We start from the raw sequence: 10,771 nt of genomic DNA on the forward strand, positions 1-10,771 counted from the left end.
GTTTTAAGAGACTCAACTAAGACAACATAAACTCCTCATCAATTCAGTTATATGTAGATTTCTCTCGTAAATTATTCTTAGATTTCCTTTTGTGTTCAGTTTATCGATACCGCTGATGAGAGAGAGAGAGAGAGAGAGAGAGAGAGAGAGAGAGAGAGAGAGAGAGAGAGAGAGAGTAAAGGGAACGAAGGCTTCATGATCTCAATATACACACTAGTAAATCCTCAGTGCCTGGGTGGGACCTCTGGCTAACACCACCTTTGTGTTAACCATCAAAGACCGACAGCTGGTGGGAACCTTCATGGCCAGCTCACCACCATGACCTGGAAGGCTCTCAGCTGGCTTTAACACTAGTCTATATTTACCAACTGGAAGATCTGGAAATTGCTCAGCCCTTCTTGTTTAATAACCTGGATCTACATACTCAGGGACTTGTATTCTTTAAGGTCTCACTTCATCTTCTGGAACTATTAAGAGCCACTCCATGGAACCCCAAAAGCTACTGGAACTATTATAAGTTTTCCTGGAAAGAACACAAATTACTGGAAATATCTTATACTCTTCTAGAAATCAACGAAGTACTCGAGATACCTCGTACTTCCTGGAATACCTAAGAATTACTGGAGCCAAGAGCTACTGGAATCAACCAAGAATTACTGGAATCAAAACCTACTGGAACCAAGATCTACTGGAACCTAGACCTACTGGAACCAAGATCTACTGGAACCTAGACCTACTGGAACCAAGACCTACTGGAACCAAGACCCACTGGAACCAAGATCTACTGGAACCTAAACCTACTGGAACCTAGACCTACTGGAACCTAGACCTACTGGAACCAAAACCCACTGGAACCAAAACCCACTGGAATTACTTCACTCACCTGGAAAGCCTTTGGGTCGATATGTATAATGTTGTTCCCGTGAAGGTTTATTGTCCTGAGGTTCTGAAGGGAGGTGAAGATTCCCTCAGTCAGTGTGGTGAGGGAGTTCTCCGCCAGTACCAGTGTCTGTAGAGAGTCCTCGTACCCCTCGAAATCCTCAAGTGTCAGGTCCGAGATGTAGTTACCTGTGGAGGACGAGGTGTGGTTAATTATACCTGAAGGAAGGGGGAAAGATGTAGTTAATTACCTGTTAAAGGCTAGGGCGTGGTTAGGTACCCATAAGAAGGACAGTGCACGTAGTTATCATCGGTCCACGTAATTATCATCGGTCCACGTAGTTATCACCTGTGTACATAGTTATTACCTGTGTACGTAGTTATTATCTGTGTACGTAGTTATTACCTGCGCACATAGTTATCACCTAGATAGATAGATAGAGAGATAGATTTGAACAGATGTTTTTTTTATTTTTGTCACTTTCTGCATTTATCTTGAAATACTCCAGACATGACCCCCAGATATGACCACACGTAACCCCCAGAGATGACTCCATATGACCCCAGTAATGGCAGGTGACTCCTTCCCCTTGAAGAACAATTAGAAAGTTTGTTGAGGTTTGGCTTAAGTTATGGTAACAGGTAAATGAGAGAGAGTATAACACACGTCGTCGTACATACAATCAATTCTCTTCACTGATAGGCTCGTCAATAAAATCAACCAATCACGAAAGGAGACAATGCATGACGTCACAGACAAGTCAACCAATCACGAAGGAGCATGACGTGTTCAGACAGTTTGGAGTCAACCCATCAGAAGGGCCATCATCCTACAGGTCTGACATCATCCTACAGGTCTGCCATCATCCTACAGGGAGGTCTGCATCAGAGGTCTGCATGAGTCATCCTGTCTGAGGTCTGCCATCATCCTACAGGTCTGCCATCATCCTACAGGTCTGCCCATCAGGTCTGCCATCAAAGGTCTGCCATCATCCTACAGGTCTCTGGTCTGCCATCATCCTACAGGTCTGCCATCATACAGGTCTGCCATCAGGTCTGCCATCATCCTACAGGTCTGCCATCATCCTACAGGTCTGCCATCATCCCAAAGGTCTGCCATCATCCTACAGGTCTGCCATCATCCTACAGGTCTGCCATCATCCTACAGGTCTGCCATCATCCTACAGGTCTGCCATCATCCTACAGGTCTGCCATCATCCTACAGGTCTGCCATCATCCTCTGCTGACGTCAACGGAATCGGATTTTTGTTCGTAAGCGACTATTTTCCGGTGCGTCTGACTCACTCTGACCTAAATGTTCCCCTGGAGAATATCTTAACTCTCTCTCTCTCTCTCTCTCTCTCTCTCTCTCTCTCTCTCTCTCTCTGTCTCTCTCTCTCTCTCACGAACTTCGGTAATAACAGGACCGTAGAGCTAGTTCTTCCAGTAATGCCGCCATGAATAAATTAGAGGAGAGCAAATCTTGATAAATTTGGAGATAAAGGAATACTAGTTAATGAAGTAAAGATTAAATAATGAGTGATAACCTTCCCTTTAACCCTCATCCATCACCCACCTCATCCACTTTCATGTTCATCCATCTCTCACTCCACAATCACCCACATCATTCACTTCACCTCTAACTCATCCACCACCCTCCCCCTCACCCTCCCCATCCACCTCAACCCTCCCCCCTCATCTCATCCACCCCCCCCTCACCCTCTTCATCCACCCCCCCCTCCCCCCCCTCCCCCTCTGGCGCCAACCTATCCGGTCAACCTTCACTTATCAGTAAGGGTTCCGGGGAGGGGAGGGGAGGGGAGAGGGAGGAGAAGGGGTGGTAGAAAGGAGGAGGGGGGGTTAGGGTTGGGGAGAGGGAAGGGAGAGGAAGGGGGAAAAGGGGAAGGGGGAAGAAGAAGGAGGAGGGGGAGGGAAGGTTCAAGTTGGGTTAAATGATTCGGATTTATTTATGGTTCTAGATTATGGACAAATCCTTCCCTCCCTCCTTCCCTCCCTCCTTCCCTCCCTCCTTCCCTCCCTCCTTCCCTCCTTCCCTCTCTCCCCTCTCTCTATCCCCTTTCCTCTGCCTCTCTCTCACTCCCTCTCTCCCCACTTCCCTCTCCAAGATAGACTTTTATTTAATGAGAAGTGATTTTTATTTAGTTGCTATGGTGATTCCTGTGGCGCCCTGGCCGAGTGTATGGGTTAGGTTAGGTTAGGTTGGGTTAGGTTAGGTCAGGTTAGATTAGGTTAGGATAGGTTATGGTAGGTTAGATTAGGTTGGGTTAGGTTAGGTCAGGTTAGATTAGGTTGCGTTAGGTTAGGTCAGGTTAGGTTACAGCGAGGGAATTACCTGAACATTGTCTTATAGTCAATGGACAAAATCTAACTGGACAAAATTCTCTCTGGACACAATCCCCAGTGACCGACATGCCGAGGTAGATGTGGACAGTAATCCGTCAGCCACTGTGGGGAGCCTGCTGTAAGGGGGGGGGCTGCCTATTTTACCCCCCCCCCCTTCCTCTGGTGGTAAGTTTCTTCTACCTTACCTTCCTCCTCTTCTTTGTCAGGTAGGTAGGTGGGTGGGTAGGTAGGTAGGTAGGGAGGTAGGGAGGTAGGTAGGTAGGTAGGTAGGTAGGTAGGTAGGTAGGTAGGTAGGTAGGTAGGTAGGTAGGTAGGTGGGTAGGGAGGTAGGTAGGTAGGGGAGGGAGGGGAGGGAGGTAGGGGAGGTAGGTAGGGGAGGGAGGGAGGTAGGTAGAAGGCATCTCTCACTCCTCTCCCTTCTTCCTCCCTCCCTTCCTGTCCTCCTACCACCTCCCTCCCCTCCCCTCACCCCCAACTACCCACAATCCTCTTACTTATGGTGTGTTCGAGTCTTACCTGTGTGATTAAGTCTTACTAATGAGGCCGAGAGTCTTACCTGTGTGATTAAGTCTTACTAATGAGGCCGAGAGTCTTACCTGTGTGATTAAGTCTTACTAATGAGGCCAAGAGTCTTACCTGTGTGATTAAGTCTTACTAATGAGGCCGAGAGTCTTACCTGTGTGATTAAGTCTTACTAATGAGGCCAAGAGTCTTACCTGTGTGATTAAGTCTTACTAATGAGGCCAAGAGTCTTACCTGTGAGGTCTAGAGACTTGAGTTTGCGCAGCTTGCCGAGGGCGTCTCTAGGCAGGCGGGTGAGGTCGTTGTACTGCAGGTCAAGCTCTGCCAGTGACCGCTCTAACCCGTAGAAGGCCTTCTCGGGGACGTCCAGTAGCTCGTTGTGGCGTACCTCTAGCCTCCACATACCTGAAGGAGAGGTGCTGGCTTAGTGCTGGCGTAATGACGGGTTAGTGGTGGCTTGATATTGGCTTATGGTGTCTTAGTTAGAGTGGCTTAGTGAGGGGTTAGTGGTGGCTTAGTGGTGGTTTAATATTGGCTTATGGTGGCTTAGTGAGAGGTTAATAGTGGCTTAGTGAGGGGTTAGTGGTGGCTTAAAATTGGCTTAATATTGACTTATGGTGAAACTGAGTGAGGAGGTTAGAGTGGCTTAGTGAGGGGTTAGTGGTGGCTTAGTGGTGGTTTAATATTGGCTTATGGTGGCTTAGTGAGAGGTTAATAGTGGCTTAGTGAGGGGTTAGTGGTGGCTTAAAATTGGCTTATGGTAGTGGCTTAGTGGCTTAACGCTCACTTGTCCCTCTTATACTACAGGCGCATTTTTCCCTCGTCTCTCGCTTCTCACTTTCCTCACTCTCTTTACTCTCACTTTCTCTCCTCACTCTCTCCTCTCACTTTCTCTCTCCTCTCTCCTCCTACTTTCTCTCCCTCCTCCTCCTCCCTTTCTCTTCTCCTCTCTCTCCTCCTCTCTCTCCCTCCACCCTCTCTCCTCACTTTTTTCTCCTCACTTTCTCTCCTCTCCTCTCTCTCCTCACCCTCTCTCCTCCTTTTTTCTCCTCTTTCTCTCCTCTCCTCTCTCTCCTCCCCTCCTCTCTCCTCACCCTCTCTCCTCACGCCCCTACTCCTCCTTTCTCTCCCCTCCTCTCTCTCCTCTCTCTCCTCTTTCTCTCCTCCTCTCTCTCCTCCTCTCTCTCCTCCTCTCTCTCCTCCTTTCTCTCTCTTCTTCCGTGCTCATTTTGCTCCTTGCTTCATTTGGAGGCAGCTTGTCCTCCTCCTCGCTTCTTGCCTTTCTGCCTTTCCTCCCCTCACCAGTCTCTCTCTCTCTCTCTCTCTCTCTCTCTCTCTCTCTCTCTCTCTCTCTCTCTCTCTCTCTCCTCTCCCTCTCACCTCCCCCTCTCCCCTCTCCTTGCTCTTCACTCTCCCATACTTCCTTGTCAAGCTCTCTTCCATTCTCCCTCTTCCGGTCAGTCTCACCCTCCTCTTACCCTTCCTTCCTTCCTTCCTTCCTGTCATTATTCCCCTCCTTCCCTCTCTTTCTTCTTCCATAATTCACGTTTTTTATAGTTTTCTTTGTGTGTGTGTGTGTGTGTCTGTCTGTCTGTCTGTTAATATGTCTGTCTGTCTATTTGTCTGTCTGTCTATTTGTCTGTCTGTCCGTCTGTCTATCTGTCTGTCTCTCTCTCATTCTCTTCGTCTATCTCCCTCCCTCAATCCCTCTCATACTCCCTCACTCACTCTTCCTTCACACATTCTCTCTCTTTCCATCATTTACTCCCACTCTCCCTCCTCCTCTCCTCCTCCCACTCTCCCTCCTCCTCTCCTCCTCCCTCACCCTCCTCCTCTCCCCTTTCTTCTCTCTCCTCCTCCTCACCCCTCCTCCTCTCCCTTTCTTCCCTCCTCCCCTCACCCTCCTCCCCTCCCCTTTCTTCCCTCTCCTCCTCCCCTCACCCTCCTCCTCTCCCTTTTCTCCTCCTCCCCCTCTCCCTCCCCTCCTCTCCCTTTTCTTCCTCTCCTCCTCCCTCACCCCTCCTCCCTCTCCTTCTTCCCTCTCCTCCTCCCTCACCCCTCCTCTCCCCTTTCTCTCCTCCTCCCACTCTCCCTCCTCCTCTTCCTTTTCTTCCTCTCCTCCTCCCACTCTCCCTCCTCCTCTCCCTTTGCTTCCCTCTCCTCCTCCCTCTCCCTCCTCCTCTCCCTTTCTTCCTCTCCTTCTCCCTCCCTCCTCCCCTCTCCCCTTTCTTCCTCTCCTCCTCCCCTCCCCCTCCTCCTCTCCGCCTGCTTCCTCTCCTCCTCCTCTCCCCTCTTCCTCTCCCCTTTCTTCCCTCTCACTCCTCCCTCTCCCTCCTCCTCTCCTTTCTTCCCTCTCCTCCTCCCCTCTCCCTCCTCCTCTCCCTTTTCTTCCTCTCCCTCCCCTCACCCCTCCTCCTCTCCCTTTTCTTCCTCTCCTCCTCCCACTCACCCTCCTCCTCTCCCCTTTCTCCCTCTCCTCCCACTCTCCCTTACTAAGTCTCCCTTCCACTCATCCGAAAAACGCTTTCATTCTCCTCTTAAAGTCTTTTGTAACGTTGCTGACGCGTGCAGGATAATGTACCCCATGCGTCAGTGCGTTCATGCGTTAGTGCGTCCATGCGTCAGTTCGTCCATGCGTCAGTGTGTTCATGTTTAAGTGCAGCCATACGTTAATGCGTCCATGCGTCAGGGCGTTCATGTTTCAGTGCGTCGATGTGTTAATGATGCAGCAGTAAGTCTATGCATTAAAGGACCAATGCGTCTATGCGTCAGTAGATCGATGAAGCGATGCGTCGGTGGCTACATGTGCGTTCATCTACCTTCCTTCCTTCCTTCTCTCTCTCTCTCTCTCTCTCTCTCTCTCTCTCTCTCTCTCTCTCTCTCTCTCTCTTGCTCACCAACACAAATCTTTTCATCACACACACACACACACACACACACACACACACACACACACACACACACACACACACACACACACACACTTAAAAATCATCTAAATATATGAAGAAAAAAAAACACAAAAACACAGAAAAAACAAACTCACAAACACAAACTCTTCCCCAACACACTCTAGAAAAAAAAAGAGAGAGTTTCAACACACTTTAATTATGATTTAAATTTTAAGCCAAGTAGGTTCTGAGTTAAACATATTCGACTCACAAGCACACGAGGGGAGCAAATATATTTTACATAATCCGGTTTTATTAGCATTAAAAACATTTTCTCTCTTATGTGAACCGGACCTTGGGTATTATGGCTACTTCAATGTGGATATATATTTTGATTATATTTTTGCCCGGGGTTGAGTAATGGTTGGTTGACGTGGTTGTGGTTGGTGACGTGGTTGTGGTTGGTGATGTGGTTGTGGTTGGTGACGTGGTTGTTGTGGTTGGTGATGTGGTTGTTGTGGTTGGTGACGTGGTTGTTGTGGTTGATGACGTGGTTGTTGTAGTTGTTGACGTGGTTGTGGTTGGTGACATTAGTTTGTTGTGTGGTTGGTGACGTGGTTGTTGTGGTTGGTGACGTGGTTGTTGTTGTGGTTGGTGGTTGTTGTGGTTGGTGACGTGGTTGTTGTGGATTGGTGATGTGGTTGTTGTGGTTGGTGACGTGGTTGTTGTGGTTGGTGACGTGGTTGTGGTTGTTGACGTGGTTGTGGTTGGTGACGTGGTTGTGGTGGTTGTGACGTGGTTGTTTGTGGTTGGTGACGTGGTTGTTGGTTGGTGACGTGGTTGTTGTGCTGTTGACGTGGTTGTTGTGGTTGGTGACGTGGTTGTTTATTGGTTGGTGACGTGGTTTGTGGTTGGTGACGTCAGATTTGTTGTGGTTGGTTGACGTGGTTGTGGTTGGTGACGTGGTTGTGGTTGGTGATGTGGTTGTGGTTGGTGACGTGGTTGTTGTGGTTGGTGATGTGGTTGTTGTGGTTGGTGACGTGGTTGTTGTGGTTGATGACGTGGTTGTTGTAGTTGGTCACACAGGTCAGGAGTCACAGGTCAGAGGTCATACAGGTCACACAGATCAGGAGTCATAGTTCACACAGGTCAGGGGTCACACAAGTCAGGAGTCACAGGTCAGGGGTCACACAGGTCAGGAGTCACAGGTCAGGGGTCACACAGGTAGGAGTCACAGGTCAGGGGTCACACAGGTCAGGAGTCACAGGTCAGGGGTCACACAGGTCACAGTCTCATTTTAGTCTGGTCTTTCGCTGAACAAAAATTAGAGGCTGGTGGAGTAGTGATGGTCCCTGGGTAGTTGGGTCGTTAAGAAGGACCTGGCAAGTCGTTATTGGTTGTGAGGGAAAAGTTAAACGACCTGCCACTCTTGACGACCACTCTAACGGGGGGAGGAGGGGGGCGTTTACAGTCTGTTTGTCTGTCTGTCTTTATGTCTGTCTGTCTATTTGCGTGTGTGTGTGTGTGTGTGTGTGTGTTGAAAATGAAGAGACGTAAAGATAGACAGACAGACACACAGACAGAGGTATGTATGTATGTATGTATGTATGTATGTAAGCACGCCAACACTATCATATATACGAACGAACGCACACGCACACACACACACACACACACACACACACTATTTTACACATGACTCGAGGCCAAAATATACAGGTTGACTCTAATTAAGGAATCTGCTTTATCAAAGACCAGGTAATTGCCCACCTATACCCGGTCTATTTCGCGCTCTCAACATTCATACACCCGGGTTATTATAAAGTCTATTTTGACGTTACCAAGTGAGAGAGAGAGAGAGAGAGAGAGAGAGAGAGAGAGAGAGAGAGAGAGGGGGGTCACTATCACGCGAAAATTAAACATATCTCGTCAAATGTAGGTTGACGCCGCGAAAGTTAGATACAGTTATAAAAAAAATAAAACAATCTGACAGCTACAGTAATTCTATTTCGCGAATGATAGATCTATTTAGTGTATGAGATCTATTTCGCGTAAGATAAATCTATTTCGCGAAAGGTAGATCTATTTCGCGAGAGAGATCTATTTCGCGTAAGATAAATCTATTTCGCGAAAGGTAGATGTATTTCTCAAAAGGTAGATCTATTTCGCGTAAGATAGATCTATTTCACGAGAGGTAGATCTATTTCACGAGAGGTAGATCTATTTCTCGAGGGACAGCAGCAGGCAGAGGACCCCGGAGCCTTTGTGTTAGCGGGTGAGCAGACTCTCGCCTCCTTCGTCCACAGTCGCTCATTTGACCAATGTTTACGCTAGCGTGCAGTGTCAACACCAGCCGCTAGATGGCGTTGATCCACCCAGCGTTATACACTTTAAGTACGAGTTTCTCTTCCGACTATCTCACTCTGTTGTAAATATAATGAATACTTCACTAATATTATGACATAAGGTATTGTTATTAAGTTTGTTGATTACAGGTGAAACTACACATGGCCTTGTTTCAGTCTCCCCTACACACACAGGTGAGGCGAGTCTTACCTGAACGTAGGATAAAACATCACAGGAGTAAGTAATATGCCCCCCGCCTCCTCTCTTAACATATTGCTATATTAACATGGGGGAGGGGGGGAGTGAGGGGGTGAGGGGGGGAAGGGGTGGAATGAGGAGGGGTGAAGGGTAGGGGAAGGGGTAAGGTGGAAGGGAGAGGGTGTAACGGGAGGGGGGAAGGGTGGGATAGGGGTAAAGGAGATATATGGGAAAGGGGAAAAGTGAGGGGAAGGTGTATGAGTTAAGTGCTCACGATCAAAGGGAAGGGGAAGGGTGGGAAGGAAAGAAAGGGGAGGGGAGGGAAGAAATGGGAGGAAGGGAGGCGAAGGGAGAGCGGGGACAAGATGCTCTCTCTCTCTCTCTCTCTCTCTCTCTCTCTCTACCCTACCCTACCCACACCACCCCCACCCCCAAAATGAAGCCCCTCTCCCGGCATTTGAAGCATCAATAGAGAAATTATAGGCATAGTATTTGTAGGAGGAGGGGGAGGAGGTGTATAATTAGTCCCAATAATGATGGTGATTATAGAGAAGGAGTTTGAAGGCATGGTTTGGGTCTGTGGTGTTTTAAAAAAAGATTTATTGATAATTAACAGGGAGATAAATGTGTATTGGAGGAGAGGGCGAGGTGAGGTGGAAGGAGAGGAGGAGGAGGAGGAGGAGGAGGAAGAGAAGAATAGAGGGAGAAAGAAAAAGAGGAGGTAGGAAGGAATAAGAAGAAGAACAAGAAAACAAAATAAATAGGCAAAGAAAAAGTAAGACTCTTCTCGTTTTCTTTACATTTTCTGTCTTTATCCACTTTACTTCAGTCTACCCACAGTCACCCCCGTTTTCCTTGCTGTGGGTAACTCATACAATGGTCGGCTCTAACGTGAAAAATGTATCGAAAAATAATTGTCTGGTAAAAAATTTGTCTGTACCTGTGAATTTGTTGCACATGGACAAGCGGCCCACTTTATGCTGTAATGGAGTTGAGGGTTAATATTTTTTGGCTATGTATGTATGTATGTAAGTATGTATGTTTAAATATATATGTATAAAAGTGTCTCTGATGTGTACAAATATCCACACACACACACACACACGCACACACACACACACACACACTAATGCACCTCTGAGGAAAGTTAACACAGATGTCTGCCTCTCACACACCTGTCATCACCTGTTTGTGACTGTGTGTATGACTGTTGACTGGGTGATGACTGCAACACAAACTTAACACACCGGGGCGGGGCTGGGGTGAGGTGGGGCGGGCTGGGGTGGGGTGGGTGGGGTGGGGTGGGGCGGTGGGTGGTGGGGTGGGGTGGGTGTGTGGTGGGTGGGGCTGGGCGGGCGGGCGGGCGGGCGGGGCCTAAACAGTGGACTGTAACACAGACTTAACACACCAGAAACTGAGCCGCAGTGCACCATCAATTGTCTCTGAGGAGACAGACCCTTGTTCCTGTCTGTCTGTCTGTCTGTCTTTTCTGTCTGTCTGTCTGTCTGTCTGTCTGTCTGTCTCCGTCTGTCTGTCTGTCTGTTCCCTGTCTGTCTGTCTGTCTGTCTGTC

At 48.3% G+C, this 10,771-nt stretch overlaps 1 protein-coding gene across 1 annotated transcript in view; it reads right to left on the reverse strand.

Moving 5' to 3' along the window:
* Positions 1-10,771, reverse strand: part of LOC121861207 (chaoptin-like) — a 63,241-nt gene that overhangs the window by 8,396 nt on the left and 44,074 nt on the right. The window contains exons 5-6 of the mRNA XM_042358830.1: positions 4,000-4,170; positions 884-1,068 (exon numbers count right to left, since the gene is read on the reverse strand). Of these exons, the coding sequence (XP_042214764.1) occupies positions 884-1,068; positions 4,000-4,170 (356 nt within the window). The remainder of the gene's footprint in view (positions 1-883; positions 1,069-3,999; positions 4,171-10,771) is intronic.

The sequence above is a fragment of the Homarus americanus genome, unplaced genomic scaffold (genome assembly GCF_018991925.1).
Source record: "Homarus americanus isolate GMGI-L3 unplaced genomic scaffold, GMGI_Hamer_2.0 scaffold21314, whole genome shotgun sequence".
NCBI lineage: Eukaryota > Metazoa > Arthropoda > Malacostraca > Decapoda > Nephropidae > Homarus > Homarus americanus.